Consider the following 17857-nt stretch of genomic DNA (forward strand, 5'->3'; position numbering starts at 1 on the left):
TCACGGAACTACATGTAAAAGGCCAGGGTTGTTTGTGTGGTTCCCTGTTAAGTGTTGAACACAACCTGTCTTGCTTCCCCAACGCTGAAGGGTATGCAAACCTAAAAAGTTTAATCCAAAAGATTAACTGTATTGTAACTGAGAAAAGGACCTTGATGAACAGTATCAAATCGGTACTTGCAGAGCTGTCTTGGGACTTGCTAGAAAATGAGGAGATAGGCTTGCCCCAGAAGGTAGTGTTAATACTTGATTGAGGTATGTACCAAAAAATAGGTATGCCACAAAGATACTCATATGCTTTCTCAGTTATTTCAGAGTAGCAGATACATAGGTGGTTCCATACTAGAAAAACAGGCAAAGTCTTTCATACCAACCCTGTAAAGCCACCCTGACCTATCTGTAGGATTGATCAGCTGCAGGGGCAAGATTTTTTGATTCTGTCAGTTGGAGTAGTTTGATCCATTAAAGCAGCATTCACTGCTTGAAAAGCTATTTTATTTCCTCTGTATAAAGGATAACATCTGAGTTTTAACTAGACCACACAAACTTAAGGCTATGTATGAATCCACAGTTTTAAAGTGAAGTAGAAACCTACTCTTTGAATATGCTTCACCCCTGTTTTTTCAACTGAATTAATGAGATACATTTGTAAGTTCAAACCTGTTTATTATATGGTGGTTTTATTTAACTATGAGGCCATATAGGTTGGCAGACTTTGGCCATCTGTTCTTGTACAAAATTGATTTATCTTTCATGTGAGGGAAGAATCAAAGATGGCATTTCAAATTACTTTCCAAACTTATTTCCAACCCATTCTAACCATAGTTATTTCCTTCTTTGATATAATTGCACATGAAATAATCTCAAGCCTGAAAATTATATCCCTGACCTGAGATACTAGTACCCAATATTAAGTTCTCATACTTCAATTATGTGCTTTATTTTAGGTGGCAGAGGTTTACAAGCTGGTTAACACTGCAATGAATCAGGAGCCAGTGAAAGAGAATATTCCCTATTCCTGGTCTAAGCTGGCACAAATAAAGTCAGACCATTACAAAGCTCTGGCGCATTACTTCATTGCCACCATTCTGTGTGACCATGAATGTAAGAATCATATATGTTCATATAAATAAAAATAATAAACACACCAACAGTTATAGTTTGGTCTGAGAATAAGTCTTGGAGCCAAGAACTTTGGTACTTCAATATATGTTAAATTGTGGTCATTTTCCCCACTCAAATATGGGGCCATGCTCTTTTTGTCTTTTGAGAAAAATGTGAAAGTTCAACAAACTAACTTGTACAGAAACAAAAAAAAATTATATCCATTATATGCTACTAAATAGTTCAGATTTTATCAATGTGTTCTGGCATGTAAGTATTACTTGCATATTATAGATGATAAAACCAAAAACTTGAAATTCTTTTTTTTTTAATATATATATATATATATACACACATATACACATATATAAGTACTTTACTGCTGCATTGGGAGAAAATATAGTAATACCTACAGAACAATACACCTAAAGGAACAGGGGACCAAGAGATGTGTATGCTTAATTATTTTATCCGTTATTACAGTGCAGCCTGGTGATGACAAAGATCAGCAGGAGAAAGCCCTGTCCCAGTTGTATGACTACGTCCCTGAAGGGCTGATGGTTCTTGCTGTTTTAAAGGACAAAGTTCAGAGAAAACAATTAGGTAACTGCCTGTTTCATACAGCTATTAGCTACAATTTGAAAATTACCTTGTATTCATTGTCTGTGGATGACAACCAATGGTTTCTAATGTTTTCAGGGAAAGCACACTTACGCAAAGCCATTGGTTACCATGAAGAAGCTCTAAGAGTCTGCGGGCTATGCAAAAAGCTTCGGAACATTGATGTTCTTCAGGAGGTTTTGACAGCTGCACATAAACGTTCACTTCTCAAATATGCTCAGCAAGAGACAGAAGATGACTTTCTAAGTCTAATCCAGGCTCCAGATATACTCCGTAAGTGTACACAGCCAGAAATAAAGCATATTGAACCATAGGCAAATATGCTTTCATGAGGATATGCCTTTAACTTACATATATGAATACATATATAATATGCTTCCATACATAACATAAATAATGCATAAGTATATACTGTAAATTTGTAGAATTCAGATTCCTTACATGTTTCCTCAATCACAGATGAATATATTTTGTTACAACTGTTTTGCAGTGTTTCTGTCTGTACCAACACTGGTTTTTGGGATAGCTAACAATGGTGGTTAGTCAGAAGCCAGCTTTTTTTGGTGACTATCTTATAAGCTAGAAAAAAATGGGGAAACTTTAAAAGTTAAAATTATATGGGGGAAAAGTATAGTAACTGTTTCTTGAGCCCAACTCTTGTACTAGCCTAGGTTTTTTACTTAATTTGACTATTTTTTTTCTACCATAGTCCAGCTCATACAACTTTTTCCTCTTTAGAAGCAGTAGGAAATGATAAGTGCTGGTTTTAAACATTTCTCAAAGAAAAATAAATTAAAGATGGGAATAGCATAGTTTAGTTCGATGGATTTTTTTAAAGTTTTCTGTATTGATACTGTGAGTTCTGAAGATATTTTTAAGGCAGTTTTGATACCTGTCTGACAAATTTCCACAAAAATGAATTTTTCCACAGCCTAGTAAGAATTTAGGACAAATTCCTATCTAGTGTAGAATGCAAGAAAAAAAATTATGTCTTTTAACTAATACTTAAAATTAATTTTGTTTTCTTTTTGTTTTAGCCAAAACAGAACATAAAATAGAAACAATTGCTCCTCAGTTTTCCAAGGTGAAAGTTAAAGACTTCTTTCACAAGCTGGTATGTAACATACTAATGCTGACCTCTGTCATTGTGATAACAGCTATAAATTCACTCTAATGTGAGGGAAGGGACACAAGTATTTTAGCCTGAAAAAATGGTCCTGTAGTAACTGGGAATTTTTCAGAAGTTATTGGAGAAATCACTCCTAGCTTTAGAGGTATAAGTCAACTTGAGAGTAGCAAAGAATAAAAGTGCCATTTCAATATGGCTTGGACAGCAATCAGTCTTGAAAACCTTCATAAAGGTCCCATGAAGTCTCAATAGATAATTGCACACAACTTATAGGAGGGGAGAAATATGCAGTACTTGGAGACAGGCATACAGAACATAAGACTTGCATGTGACACAGCCAGTCTTTCAGGTGGCTCTGTATGTGTCAGTGAGCAAAAAGAATTGGGAGTAATGGTTAGGATCAGAATATGCAATGTTTCATGAATCAGTTTATCTCCTCTGAAACAGAATAATATAGGACCTTAAAGCCTATGCAGCCAAAAGATTCTGCACACCTTAACAGAGGTCCTGGAACAACTTGGCTGTTGCCTTTATCCCACTCTGTTTGAAGTATCAACTGGACAGTCACAAAATAGGACTTAGCACTTTAGGGGAATTAGCTGGAAGTTAACCTGTGTAAAATCTACACTAGATGAGCTTAAAGCATTGTAACTTAAAAAAACAGAAATGCTTACTTGCAAATGACAGTAAACCATAATATGCCTGCTGTTGTGTTACCTCCAGGGCCCACTGACAGTGTTCTCAGCCAAGCAGAGATGGACGGCTCCACGTACCATTTGCCTTCACCATGAAGCAGGAGAGCTTGGATTCAGTTTAAAAGGAGGTTCACCAGTACAGATTTATTGTCTTGATCCAGTTTGTTCTGCAGCAGTAAGTTTATTGGTGTAGTATTAACAATATCTCTGCAGACTCTGGTATTAAAATGTACCTTTAGCTTGTTTATACTGGTGTATGGAGTATTTATTGAGTTCTATATGTTAGTATAGTCAATTCATATAATCTGAACCCATTTTCAGTGCTGTGTACACCATAGATTGTTAAAGCACCCATATCCCTGATATCACATGAAACTGGAGTTGATTTCTTTCTCAGTTCATTCTTAATAGTTTAAAAAGTCACAAATAATAAATGTAAATGTTACTTCCTGTCTTACTCAGGAAGTTAGAATGGATAAATACTTTTAAAAGTAGCAGCAAGAATAAAGATCAGGAAGGGAATGCAAGGTGTAGTGTGTGCCTAAGGAAAGAGGTGCAAGAACATTTTATTGGCTTGTAATCTGTTGTTCTTTCTGGGAAAATCCAAAGGGATAAAGCAGCATGCAGTGATGAGCAGTTTAGCTATAGAAAAGGCAGAAATAACCACAGAAGTACAAACAAAAATAATGAAGAAAAAGAAGTAAACACTGCAGAAAATACCTTCTGGGGGGCAATAGCATAGCAAAACCCAGGTTTCATTTGTGTATTGGTTTGAAAACAAACCAGTGGGAGATCACAAGTCAAGATTGAAATTAAAAATAAGTGAAATAATACAAGGAAAAGCACTGACAAAGTCAGATACAACCTAACACCCTGTTAGGGTGGTAGTAGCAGTCCAACTGAAGTAGTCCAGCTGAAGCGGTGATCCTGTGAAGGTCTAGTCTCCAGCTGAAGATCCAGTGGTAGCTCTTGTCCTCTGGGAACCCAGTAGACAGGGCTAGCTCAGGCAGTTCCAAGGCCAGGTTATATCCAGGTGGGAATACCTGGCTCCTCCCTCCTGGGCAGAGCATCCCACAATGGGATGAGATAAGTCCATGAGTCACACGGTGGGTCCCTGATGGCCCATTGCCTGTCATCCGGAGTGGGTCATTAGCAGGTGATAGCAGCTAACGGCCCACAGCTGGTGGTAATAGAATACTTAACTACATCTATATTGCAACCTAGGACAATTTGCTAAAGGAGAAGTGAAAAGAACATAAAAACAGCCAACATTTAGTATACCAGAATCACATCAATGGTAACTCAAGAGCTAATTTGTGTATTTGAGAAAGTTGCACATGTGCGCATATGTTTGTAGCATCTAAGAGGGAAATGCCTTTGGGGCAGATACTGTATGATGATAAAAACATTTTATGTATCTTTATAATTCCAGATAATAACCTGTTCCAAATTTTTTGACAGTCAGCAGGCCTAAAAGAAGGTGACTACATTGTTTCAGTTGGTGGCATGGATTGCAAGTGGCTTGGTGTTAATGAGGTGCTGGAAAAATTGAAAAGTGTGGGAAAGCAGCCCATGGAGCTTGAGGTTATCAGTTGCCAGGATACAGCGGCATCTTTGGTATGTAATGAGGCAAATATGTTTTGCAGATTTGATATGCGAGAGTTTTTTCACTTGCCTGCCTTCAGTTCCTGACTAATGTTTACTTTCATGTAGTCAGATATCTCACTCAGCCTCTGAATATATAAAGCCTTCAGACATGTGTTCAGTTTTAAACAATCTGTTTAAACCATTATGACCCAGCAATCTAAAGTAGTCTGTCTGCATAGGAATGGTTGGGTGGGGGGCTTTTTTGTAGTGGAGCTACTTATATCAATTGCGTGATAAATTTCAAGACATAGTTTATTTCCCCTAACTTGTCCCAGAGGATGAAAGCATTACTCTGTTCAACATTGGAAAAATCACAATGAAACAATTATGGAATGAAACAGAACATCCAAGACCACTTGTTTATTTTCTGTGCACTGTTATCCTAAATGATCTGTGTTTTTGTATTAGATCATGGATTAATGTATGGTGTTTTTGTGGACTTCTAACTGTCTGGTCAGTTACTAAGCTACTGTAGAAGCTGTGGACTAAGGGAAAGTCATCATAAGATTAAAAAATGTTAAGCTCTAAATAACCTATTAGTTGTGTGAAAGAACCTGTAGCTCAGCTAAATCCATTCCTTCATGCTTTTAACATTCCCTAGCAAGCTTAGACACTCAAGTAGCCTTAGAAGCTATTAAGCTGCCCCTACTGCTGTTAGGTTTTCTTGTTTTGTTTAAATTGATTTTCCTTATTGAAAATAAGGAATTACACATCTGCCATTCCAAGTTGCAACTGGAAAGAAAAGGCTAGAATATATTCAAATTGCTTCAGGGCAAAGGAAAGCTAAGACAGAGAAGGATTTGACTTTCAGGTATTTCAAGAGAATGTCACACAGGAGCTCTTACAGTTGTGATCAACATGGAACCTGTCCAAAGACAGCAAAAAGACTCCCTTTCAGATTTGTGTAAGAACTACACACATGAGCTTTGTGGAGCGGTTAGTGCATATATGAATTAGTTATGCTAGAAACCAGTAAATGTTTAATAACTCATGAAAAGATTCACAAGTTCCTTTTTGCGTTGCCGAGTATACCCTTGAGCCTACATGTGCAAAATACCAGGATCACAGCACTCTGAAGGGCCTTGTACTTCAGTTAGTAATGTCATTAGCACAGAAAGTTTGCTGCAGTCTGCCCTGGAAAACTATTTGCACAGTAACCTTTTGTTATTGTCAAAATTTTGACCCATTTTGGGTGACTGATTCTTACAATGCTTCTCTTTTTCCTACAGCATAGCAAGAGTGCGACTTACTCTATGGGAATGCAGAAGACATACTCCTTAATCTGTTTAGCCATGAAGGAGGATAAAATTGATCAGACCAAGAAAGCCCCACTAAAACTCCCTTTTCTAAGCTGGGGAACTAAAAACAGACAGAAAGCTGCAAGTACACTCTGCCTTCCTTCAGTTGTGGCTGGAAGTTCTCAGATTAAGAAGAAGATCTCTCCTTTCACACTTCTGAATACAGAAAGTTCATTGTACTGAACCTTTCAGAAGGATCTGTTAACACGACACTTTTGTTTAAAATGTATATAAAATACTGATTAATTTTATCTTCATATGCATATGTATAAATTCAGACATATACTGTTGCCATCCTTTGCTGTGCATTGAGCCACTTTAGAAGGTCAGAAGCTGGCAGAAACTGTAAAACTTAAGTATTTCAAGGTTACAGTGGAGTGGTTTGGGAGGTATGCAATAACAAGATGTAGATTATAGCATTGCTTACATGAGGACTGGATTCCTTTGGAATTTCAAAATACATTTATGACTAATTTTTAATGACTGTGCTAGATGCGAGTTATGTATTACAAACTTGATGCTGCATGCAAAACAATCGGGGACACATTAAAGAATGACTGTGCTCTTAAAGTTTAGAGTCAATAATAAATCATTTAGCACTACTTTAAAGAATTATCTTAGCAAACCACAGGTGAGAGGGAATATTGTTATTCAGAGAAACTAGCCTTGTGCCAAGGAGTGGTGTCACAGAGTTGTGGTTTTATGCAGTTTCCTCAGACTACTAGGTGTACTCCTCTGAATAGGTAATTTAATTCTTGAAGAGAATTAGAAGGCTTAAAATTTAAAAGATCATTTGAACTCCAAAAGGCTTTTCTTTTTCTGATTTAGGTTATATTTTAAATGCCTGCTGATTCAATCATTAAAAACAGACTTTATTCCAAACATTATTTAACCTACTTACCTTAAGACTTGTATCTCGCTAGTCTTGATAAAATGGATAGCAGTGAAACAAATCTCAAAACAGACATATTATAGTGTATTGATTTAACAGCACATAAATTGCAGTGATACTTTAAAATATGAAAAAAGAAGTGCTTGTGCTAAGTGGCTAAGTGGCAGAATATTTATTTACTCTCATATCAAGCAAAAATCCTTCTGCATTTGAAAAAATTCATTTGCAAGCTATATATATAGTAAAGAGGTAAGGAGGGAGACAAAAAATAACTGGTGAGCATTTCTTTGAGATTCTTCTATTTTCTGAAATTAATAAAAAATTGCTAATACTGTAGTGTTAGTTAACATTGCCATCTACAGAGTACATAGATGCTGTTTGCTTAAAATTTAAACGAAGAGGAAAATGTGTATCTTGGTGTAAACTTTTAAAGTTGTCATTTATTTTTAGTTTATGTAGTAGGTGTAAATATCTTGATGACCCTTATTTAAGAATAAAAATCAGCTGCCATTTAGTAGTAGCTTTTTGATTCTGCTACAGCATGGATGATAAAGCATAATTTACAGGTTTTTGCTATTTACTGTTGCTATACCTCTTGTGTTTCTGTAATGTTGCTTACAGAGAAATAAGAAACTTTCAAGAAAAGTTCCTGTATTGTGCAATATAAACTAAGAGTTTAAACCCAACTTCCTTACAGAGTGTAAACATATTTCTAGTTTCCCTGTAAAGGTTACATTAAAAAATAAGTTGTAAATTACTTGTGTGTAGTAATGCAATATTCAGATCTCCATGTGCTCCCTTTGTTTTCACACTCGGTGTACCATTGGTTCATTTTAAAATATGCTCTGCTGTACCTCAAAACCTATTGGTGTGTACCCTCCTGCCAATCTTCCCTTCGTCCTCCTGGGACTGGCTCAGAGAGAGCCAGCCCCTGCCCCCTCTCCTTCCCCTTAAAAGGCAGAGCCTGGATCAGCTCGAGGTCTTTTGCATCTTTGGGCTGGCAGCCTTTGTCCTGTCCCTGCCTGTCCTCCCCGCTTTCTCCTCCCCTGTAACCCCCTTTTCCCCGCTACCCCAAATAAACCTCCCTGCCAGAAAAGAGATGGAGTCCAGTTCTTCCTTCGTCTCACGATATTCCTGCTTGAATTGACGTGAAGACTGCCGCCATGCCGCAGAACCTTGGGGGCCGCTCGCCCCAGACCCGGTGGGATTTACAAGAACCAGGGACCCTGGTCCAGGGGGGAGCTGGCCTGTGCAGCCCTCCCGGACCGTGATACATCACTTGTGACTTGCATATCTTTAGCAGTTACTTTTTATGGGTATTGGTAGTAGCGCTTCTTTTACACACACAAGCAGCTGCAGTCAGATACTGATCTGCACACCCGTCATACAGTATTTCGTACAGAAGAGATTTACTTTGCATGTGTGCTGAAATTGCTATCCAAGTAGTAAAACTACTACTAGTAAAGTCACACTAATCACCCTTCTAGCTCTTCATTTCTCTTAACCCACTATGATAGTCTTCCTAGAAATACTGTCCCTCTTAGATCCTGATTAACTGTCTTTCCCTTCCCATCATCACACTCATCTTTGAGGAGAGCTGGGCTCTTCAAATTTAAAACACCCCTCAAAGTAAAAATTTGGACCTCTCAGGTGCCATACAAATACTTTTAGTTTTCTGTCAGCTAACTAAAGGCTCATTTTACACTGAGTGGTAGCCAATAGCTAACTTAACTTGCTGTGAAATGAGTGCGTGCCTTATGTTCTTGCTCAGACCACGGGAATATTTGTAACAAGTGTCTACCCACCAGGATGTTTAAGGTTGCTATAAAGCCCTAAAAATAAAGGTTAGCTATAGATTAGTAGTTCCGCCTGTAACTCCATTAACAGTAATTGTTACTACTTCAACTGAACTCTATTTAATGCACTGAGCAGATGGCCATCTGTCTTAGGAAAAAGGTGTTTGTCTTGCAACATAATAGCCACATGCTTTTAGATGTGAAATCCAGTCTTCATAGTAAAGGGACAAAATCTGAAAGAGGGAACAGAATCTAAGCAAACCCATGTATAAAAAAGCTTAAGTATTCCCTAGTTGCCAGAAATAAAAGTAGTAACTTCTTCTGTACTTTTGGAAATTCTGATGTTTATTATTCACCACATTAAATAATTATGTCTAAGTTGAGAAAAATTTTCATCCCAAGTACAGAATCAATATAAATAATAGGTCTATCTGCTGTCCATGCTAACCAGTATAAGAGATCACTTATGGAGGTGCCAAGGTTGCCACAAAGGGCAGCTGAAAATCCTACTCAGCTGCCTTCCAGCTGTGATCCAAACTCCCAAGTGGTACAAAACATGCTTTTCACACACCTCCTCAAGGAAAAAGGCAATTTTACCCTTAAAAAATAGGATAAGAATATAACTTAAGATAAAATGCAAGATGTCAGGAAAACCAATCCTTTTTACAAATAAATTTTCAAAATATTAATACTGGAAGAGTAGTATGCATTATGATTTTTGTTCAAAGCTTCCCGTGTAATTTTCTTTGTAGTGTATATGACAGTATAATTGATAGTATAATTAACATATTAAAAGTTAAAATTTATGTAAAAATATTTTGGAATTTATTATTAGTATCCCAACCTATATTTAAAATGACATCATGAATTAACCAAGATGTTGGATATCAGACACATGGGAATAAATTGGATAACACCCTGTGAACTGGAGGGGGAACCAGAGAAATAAGTTAGTGTAAAGTTAAATATGTATTCCAGTAGAACTTCCCAAAGGAACTCAAAAAAGTTATAAAGCAAAGATGGTACTATAAAGCAACATATGCTGACTTTTTAAAAACATGTAACATATTTCCAGTTACTGAGAAGGAAACACTATGCACATATCCATAAGGTATTTTCTTTCTAGAAGACCAAAATAAGCAAGCATATTACTCTTCCATTTTTTTTTCCATAGGTGCTGAAAAAGACAGCTTTCTTGGGGTTTTTGGCCCAGATAGATGCAAAATACTTTACAGCCTTCTTTCCAAGGCAATTTTCACCGCTTAATCTATATGAACAGAGCAGATGTAAGAAAGAAGCATCAGAGTCTAAACAGTCAATCAACATCCACCAGTTGCTGCTGGCCGTGATTATAGAAATTAGCATAATATGTGATTATTAAAACCAAAATTTTATAATTCAGAAGAAAAAAAACAAGTCTTTGTTTTGCAAAATACCACTGCACATGCATGTCAGGAACTTAAAAAAGTATAAATTTGTTGTGCTACTGTTTGTCCTACTACTTGCTCAAGCTCTTTGATGGATGCTTTACAAAGCTGATGGATGCTTCCAAACTGTTGCAGTAAAAGCAGAGCTTTTGTTTTCCCAACGCCGGGTATATGTTGCACTGTCTGAAGCACTGCCGGTTCTGCCAGCTGAGAATGCTGCTTGCGAAGGAAGGGGTTGGCGCCGCGATCCCTACTCTGCTCTCGCACCTGGAGCCAAACAGAGCTGTCAGCAACACCCAGCACATCTGCGAGAGCTCTACTTCCAGGGTTTTAAATAGTTTCTTTCATCTCAAAACAGTTCAATGCAATCACTACAGAGTTTTAAAAACAAGCTCCCTCCTTAGATGTGGTCCCTTACTGGATGCAGTTCCACAAAGTCTTACCAGGAAACAAACAATTTCTTCATAGCAACAACAAATGAAAACAATTGTTTTTGTCATCTTTTTGATGCAGTCAGAGAAAGGGTAGAAAGAAACAATTTTAAAACTGTTTCCCTAGCCTTAGAGAAAGCAAAATCTCAAGCTGGTTTTGACAGTGATGTCTGCCTAATTCTACCTAATGGTACCTCAGTACAAGATTACAGTTAAAAATTCCAGGATCATATCCTTTGACCTTTTTTCTTTGTTTTCTTTGTTCCCAAATGATCCTCCTTTCCACTGAACTACACTACCATATTACTGTTGCAGAAGATTTATTCCTTACATTTAAATGATGTGCTCCTTTAAGATGCTATGTATTCTCTCTGAAATGGGTAATCATTGATGAGATCTACCTGCTTTCCTATCCGTCCCATATTTTAATAAATATAACACAGAAACTTACTAGTTGAATAATAAGCTGAGAAGCTTCTCCTTGATTTGCCACAGGAAGCAACACCATTCCAAGTTCAAGTACAACAAGTTTTTGTACTCCTACGAAGTACTGATTACTGATTTGGGTTTTCTCTACAATTACAATTCCCCTAAGATTGCTGGCCTGTATAGAAAGGAAAAAAAAAAAGGAAAAAACCTTGTTAATAACAAGCTGATGCAAGGTAACAGAGAAAGTCTTTCAAGTATTCTTGAAATTCTTTCAAGGATAAGAAAGTATGAGCTTTCAAGTATTTTCTTTCTAATAGCAAATCAGAGGAAGAACATAAGTTGGAATGACAGGACTGAGGTTTAATACAGCATTATCACACAGCTGCAGAATTTTTCAGTTTTCAGGCAAAAATCATCCCAAAAGTTCAGCTCCACTAGAATTTAAAAAAAAAAAAAACCCACACACAAGAAGAATGTTTTCAGAAGCATGGAATAAACAAAGAGAAAAGCTTTCACTTGATATTTATGTAGCACTTACATTTCTAAATTTAACCAGTCTTCGTTTGAATTCATTCCCTGCAACCAAATCTGCTTCAGAAATAAGTAAAATGCAAGCTCTATTTGAAAGATGAAAGTCCACCAGTCCCAAGTCATCTTCGAAGATGAGTCTAACTCTCCCTTAGGGTGAAATTGTTAGAAGAAAAAAATACAGTAGTTAAAAATATACTAACAATTACTTCACAGCGCAACCTTCCTAAAGTGTTAGTAATTCTGGTGTCATCATAATGAACTTTATAAAAAGACTTTTTTCCCTTTATGTAAGTCTATTACAAGCAGTCCAAACTACTGTGTGGTATCTTTAGTAGTGCCAATTAATAGCAATTCAAGTCTACAAATTTAAAAGTGCTAGAGCTGCTCAGTAAACTCTGGACTTGAACAAAAATATCACATGCTTTTCTGGAAGGTTCATCATAATTTAGTTTGTTGTGCCAGCAAGGCAGTAGCAGAGTGTACATGCAAATTCAAGGGAGTTCAGTGTAGATGCATACCTGCAAAGCCCCACAGTAGCAGATCCTGCTACTTCCCCACAGTGCTCTGCAACTATGAAAACTGAGCTGATCATGTAGATACGTGACAAAAGTGATTTTTCAGCCTGCTAATGTAGTATGTACGATGAATATGGGAACAGTCAGGTACAGAGTAAAGCATATTCCAGCCATTCTTAACAGTACTGTGCAATAGAGGGGAAGGCTTTGCCTGACTTGCTTTTCATCTTCCAATTTGTCTGTGCTTACCTTGTAGCCTTTGGGCTACCTCTGACCCTCTCCACTTCTCATTGCCAATCACATGCCCGTAAGGGACAACTATAGATCCTGCTGTCACAGGAAAATTCGTTTTTGTTGTCATCAGACCTTTAGATCCTCCTTCAGTAGCAGTTACACCCTAGAAAGAAATGTGAAAAAAATAGCAACACATATTACAAACCTGTTCAAAGCTTATAAATTTTAATAATAAACTTAGTGTCTCTTCCAGAACATTGCATCCTATCTCCTTTCTCAAGCTTCCTTACAGTTAAGGTGAGCACATAAAAATCGGCCAGCAACGCTGTTCACTTTAATATAGGCTGCTGGTTTGCAAATTCCACTTCCAGCTTTACCGCTCAACCGGAAAAACGCCTGAATTAAAACACAGAGGGTGAAAAAACCCTCATTGCCTTTTCAATGCCTTCATCCATCCTTGCTGGGACAAAATCTTCTTGAATTGCAAAGCCAACTGCAGACGCACCTCCAGCCCTCAGCGAGCAGAAGTCTCCAGACAGATTATTAGAATGTAGTTGCTGGGAAAGATTATTTTCAGGTTTGCCAGCTTTACGCGGTGTTCCGACTTTAAGGCGAATTGAGAGTCTTGAAGGCTAAGCCATGATTTAAGGACAAGCACCACAGACGAGCCTGTACCGCCGCAAACACACAGACGCACACGAACACCACCCCGCAGCAGAGCGCCGCTCTGGGCACCACAGACACACCCACGGCCCGCCGCCAGCGCCGCGAGACCTCCCCCGAGGGGCGGCGGGAGGAGACAACAGCCGGGGGCGGGGCGCGACTGACTGACAGTGCTGACCGCCAATCGGAAGTGAGAGCTCCTCCGCCCGCGAGCGAATGAGGAGAGAGAGGGGGCGGGCCCCTGGTCTTTTTTGGGTAGGCTGCTAAGACCAAGTGAGTGGGTGAGTAAGGCGCGTGCTGATTGGAGGAGTGAGAGCTCTCAGCAAATCCGCTGTGGCTTTGTTTCCAGGCGGGTCGCGGAGGGAGAAGCGCCCGCTGCGGCGGAAAGCGGCCGTGAGGCGGTGGTTGGATCTGTCGCGTCCTGATGGCGTTCTTGTTCGGGAGAGGCCGGAGGGGCTCCTTCGTGAGTATCACTCTGCATATCGTGGTGCTTCGTTCCCGTGAGTGGGGACAGCAGGATAGCGGGGTTCGGTGCGTGAGTGGGACGAGAGGTTGTCGCTGAGCAGTCTGAAGTGAAAATCAGGGAAAAAAAATGAAGCCCAAGCAAAGACAAAATGATGTCCGAGGGCCGGTGTGTTCCTTTCCCTCAGTCCCGGGGCTGCCCGGCTTCTTCAGAAACGCCGAGCTTCGGCCGGGGAGGGTGTGCCCCGCGCCCTCGCCTTCGGGAGATCTGGGCGCTGGCGAGGGCTGGCAGTGCAGCTCGCTCGCTCCCAGCGTTTGCCGAGGCGCTGCTCGAAGCACACCTTCCGTGCTGTAAAAAGAACTGATTGAAGGCTCGGAGCAGCCAGAGGCTGTAGGGTTGTCAGTAGTTGTGCGGGTGTTCTCCTCCAACTTACTTGAACTAACTGAGATTGTTTTTTTAATTACTAGAATTAAGGTATTGATCTTCTGTTGTTGTCATATTTTTCTGTGGAATCACTTTTATTTCAGCTGTGCTCCCTGGTAGTCATAGGAGGGTCAGTCATAGTCATATCGACAGTCAACAGCCTTTAGTAAATGAAATGGTGCATGCCAGACAGAGATGCAGAATTAGGCAGCAGTGCATCTGCAAGACTGAGTAAAAAGACAGTCTTTTAATGCACCGTTTAATTATTTGATGTGCCTTCATGTAAAAACATAAATATATCCCAGTTCACATCTTCATTCTCCTGTTGGAAAAGTGAATTAAAGAATAATTGGGGGGAAAAGATCTGTAGCAGAAATAGCAGGAACTTAGCCTGTTTCACTCCATGAAAAGGTAAAATCTGCCCAAAGGTGATGGACTTTATTATGGCATAGTATTTTCTGATGCCTAGAGAGAGGACAAGAGGTAATGAGCACAAACTCAAACACGGACAGTTCAGCTTAAACATAATAATAAAGTACTGTGAGGTGGTTCAGCACTGGACCAGGTTGGAGATACACAAGGCATGACTGGGCAGGATCCCCAGCAACCCTCTTATAGTTGATCCAGCTTTGAGCAGGAACTTGGACTTGACAATCTCCAGAGCACACTTACAAAATCAACCAGTATATGGTTCCATTCAGAGTACTTTTTGTAGGGAACTCTGCTCCCAGTTTTTCTGAGCTAGTATTTAATGTCATCCCATTAAAAAAAAAAATACTGTGTTTGCTGATAAAAATGTATTAGTTTGGTTTTTTTTTTTTAATTCAGATTGAACCTTTGACTACAAGACTCTTAATGGTAGGGTTTTTTCCCATCTCACACTGTTATGACTGAGGATTGACAAACTGTAGAAGGGACTAATATTGTTACTCTGAAGCAACATTCAGATATTTTGAAAAAAGTTATATTCTAGTCCTGTTTTTCTTGTATATATATTTATAGGAAAAAAATTAGTAAGTTAAAATTCCGGTTTTGCAAATTGTGATATGGTGGCTAGAAAACCTATATTCATGGGTCTCATGTAAATTACATTTCTAACCTTCATGAGCAGCTGTTCATAAATGTTAAATTTAGAACCATTTCAAGTCTTCTGTTTACATTGATTGCATGTAGATGTTCTTCCTTTTTGTATTATTTTGCATTGTTAGTTTTTGGGCACATTCAGTTCTGTGATTTTTTTTTATTGTGATCCTTAAAGTCATTGTCAACTAATTTTATTTTAAATCATTTAGAAACATATAGCTCATGGCCTGGTCCCTGCTGCTACCATAGCTCCTAAACCTGCAGTTCCCCGCACCCCTCCCCCTCGTAGTCCAAACCCTTCTCCAGAAAGGCCCAGGTACGTTTTGATTTTTTTTTTTTAAATTTCCGTTCCCTCTCCACCTCCCACCCCCACCCCCGCTTTATCAAGTATTATAGTATACTAGAAAAGCCTGGTTAGAAGAATTGCATGTCCTTGCAATATTTACATTAAACTTTTCATTAAAATAATATCTTTTTAAGGGGGACAGTTCCCCACTCTGAATTTTTTTCCCATTTTTAATTTGGCTGCTACAGTACAGTGTAGGACTGCAGCAGCACTAGTGCTGTGAGTCAGAAAATATTAGCTCATTAGAAAAACATAAATTAACCCTTGCTTCCATACCAGGGACTTAAAAAGCTGGCATTTAAAACCATGCTGGACTGGAAAAATGCAAATTATTTTTCTTTTAAGTTGTAATTTCTTATAGTTTTTATTCTGCGTTTTCTCACCATTTAGTTCAATTCTGGTTGTTTTCCACGGTCTTTCTAGTGTCTGTAACATTCCTACTTAATTCTGGTTAATTTCTTCTTTCTTTTTGACCTCCAGTTTTTGTCATTAATTTTACAGTTCTCACCATTTCACTGTTTTAATCTTGATTGCTACTTGTTTTTCCTTTTCATCATACCCTTCTCTATAATCCAGAGCATCCCACAAATAGGCACTTTTGTTTACTTAGGCTTGTCCTGATTTGCAGCGTGCCAACATTTATTAACAACCTCAGAGTCATCAGTAAGAGGTTCAGAGTAGGGAATAATGGAAATTAGGAGACAAAATAGTAGGACATGGAACACATTTTCAGCGCAATACCAGGTAGTGTTGTTATGGCTAAAGTAAATGCTAAATACTGTAAATGATTGATGTGAATTTCAGGAAAGTGACTCAGTGTATTCCATGATTTTCATGCATGTGATTTGGGAAAACCAATAGGTACTTTTGGATAGCTACATTAGAATAGCTTGTCCCATTTTGTGCTTTTCTTTGAGAGGTAGTAGTTTATAACCAGTCCCATGGTTATGCTTGTTAACTGTGAACATTTTGCTTTGCTTAAGTAGTAAAGACATTTTGCAAAGAAAAAGATATTAAATGTGGAGCACAGAGAAAACATCAGTATTGCTTTATTCTATTTTCTTTCAGGTCTGCTCTAGCAGCAGCTATCCTTGCAACAACATTAACAGGGCGCACTGTTGCTATTCCTCAGCCTCGGCAGCGATCACTTTCTGAAAGTGACTCGACCTACTTGGAACAAGAATGTTTTGAACCACATGCAACAGTCACAGAGCTCAGAATAGGGTAGTGTATGCTTTCTGGTTTGATATCTTAAAGTTAGAAATTGAATTGGTCGATTATACAATTTTACCAAAGAGTGACAGCCAACTCCTGCTGTTACAACTACTTACTTTTTACTTACCACATCATAAATTCAGTCTGAAGTGTCTAACAATGCGTATTCAATTTCTTGTAAAGTGGTGTCACACATACAATCTTCAGAGAGCCAGATTTGGGTTGTACAACAGTCATAAGTAGAATCATATACTATTTCTGTCAAAAGATGATCAGTTATACAAAATGTGATTGACCGAGGAATCACCTGAATTACATGTAAGATATTTCCTTTGTGCTAAAATAATTGTTTCAAACTGTCTTTTGGTACAATTAGAAGCCTTCTTTCTCTAATCTGGCATTTTCTTTAGAATGGAGAGGAAAAGGTAGTACCAGTGCTAATTGTCAATTTTAGAGCATACATGTAGACTGCATTCCTTGTTTGCAGCTAACAGAAGCTTAGATGTCTGCCTGTGTCAGCTCTTTGGACTTGTGTATATTGTAAGATGGTTGGTTCTTCTTTACTAGCGTTGGGTTTTTTTGAAGAGTAAGCAGCGCTGAAAAAAGCATTAAATTGCTTTTTGCAGATCTAACTGGAAACTTGATGGTTGTGACAGATCTCCTCTGCAGTCCCTGGAAATATCAGGCAGTTATGGTGAAGATGAGAACATGGATACGTATCTTTCAGATGCTGACAAAGAGACAGAGTCCAGTTTTCAGAGTAACGAGAAAAGGGAAGGAAGCTTTAGCACCAATGCTATTTATGCTATTCCCTGCAAAAATGAAAAGGTAGGATTTTAAAATGCAGTAGTTCCTTTACCATGTTTTAATATATTGATGCACATTAAATATTTTGGATGCTTTGTATTCTCTTCT

At 38.4% G+C, this 17857-nt stretch overlaps 3 protein-coding genes across 11 annotated transcripts in view; 2 read left to right on the plus strand and 1 right to left on the minus strand.

Annotated features, from left to right (window-relative positions):
- Positions 1–7900, plus strand: part of RHPN2 (rhophilin Rho GTPase binding protein 2) — a 32533-nt gene extending 24633 nt beyond the window's left edge. For 4 of the 5 annotated variants that reach the window (XM_085072124.1, XM_085072120.1, XM_085072122.1 and 1 more), the window contains 7 exons: positions 948–1104; positions 1588–1707; positions 1804–1998; positions 2763–2839; positions 3578–3724; positions 5011–5166; positions 6426–7900. In XM_085072124.1, coding sequence (XP_084928250.1) covers positions 948–1104; positions 1588–1707; positions 1804–1998; positions 2763–2839; positions 3578–3724; positions 5011–5166; positions 6426–6677 — 1104 coding nt within the window. In that variant the 3' untranslated portion in view covers positions 6678–7900. The remainder of the gene's footprint in view (positions 1–947; positions 1105–1587; positions 1708–1803; positions 1999–2762; positions 2840–3577; positions 3725–5010; positions 5167–6425) is intronic. The other variant, XM_085072125.1, reaches the window with a different exon arrangement.
- A 1598-nt stretch (positions 7901–9498) lies between these two features.
- On the minus strand, positions 9499–13442 carry FAAP24 (FA core complex associated protein 24). Of its 2 annotated transcripts, none has more exons than XM_085072127.1 (5): positions 13255–13442; positions 12765–12912; positions 12008–12147; positions 11492–11644; positions 9499–10876 (listed from the first exon to the last, which is right to left on the minus strand). In XM_085072127.1, exons 2-5 carry the CDS (start codon positions 12874–12876, stop codon positions 10634–10636), a joined length of 648 nt encoding a protein of 215 aa, XP_084928253.1. In that variant the 5' UTR covers positions 12877–12912; positions 13255–13442; the 3' UTR covers positions 9499–10633. The 2 variants fall into 2 exon arrangements, with proteins under 2 accessions (XP_084928253.1, XP_084928252.1); XM_085072126.1 differs by having other exon boundaries at positions 13184–13442.
- Positions 13443–13732: 290 nt separating this feature from the next.
- Positions 13733–17857, plus strand: part of CEP89 (centrosomal protein 89) — a 39537-nt gene continuing 35412 nt past the window's right edge. For 2 of the 4 annotated variants that reach the window (XM_085072128.1, XM_085072129.1), the window contains exons 1-4: positions 13733–13875; positions 15591–15697; positions 16796–16951; positions 17569–17770. In XM_085072128.1, coding sequence (XP_084928254.1) covers positions 13837–13875; positions 15591–15697; positions 16796–16951; positions 17569–17770 — 504 coding nt within the window. In that variant the 5' untranslated portion in view covers positions 13733–13836. Of the gene's footprint in view, positions 13876–15590; positions 15698–15752; positions 16472–16795; positions 16952–17568; positions 17771–17857 lie in introns of those variants that run through there. The other 2 variants (XM_085072130.1, XM_085072131.1) reach the window with 2 other exon arrangements.

The sequence above is a fragment of the Lichenostomus cassidix genome, chromosome 11 (assembly GCF_008360975.1).
Source record: "Lichenostomus cassidix isolate B80296 chromosome 11, HeHo_3.0, whole genome shotgun sequence".
NCBI lineage: Eukaryota > Metazoa > Chordata > Aves > Passeriformes > Meliphagidae > Lichenostomus > Lichenostomus cassidix.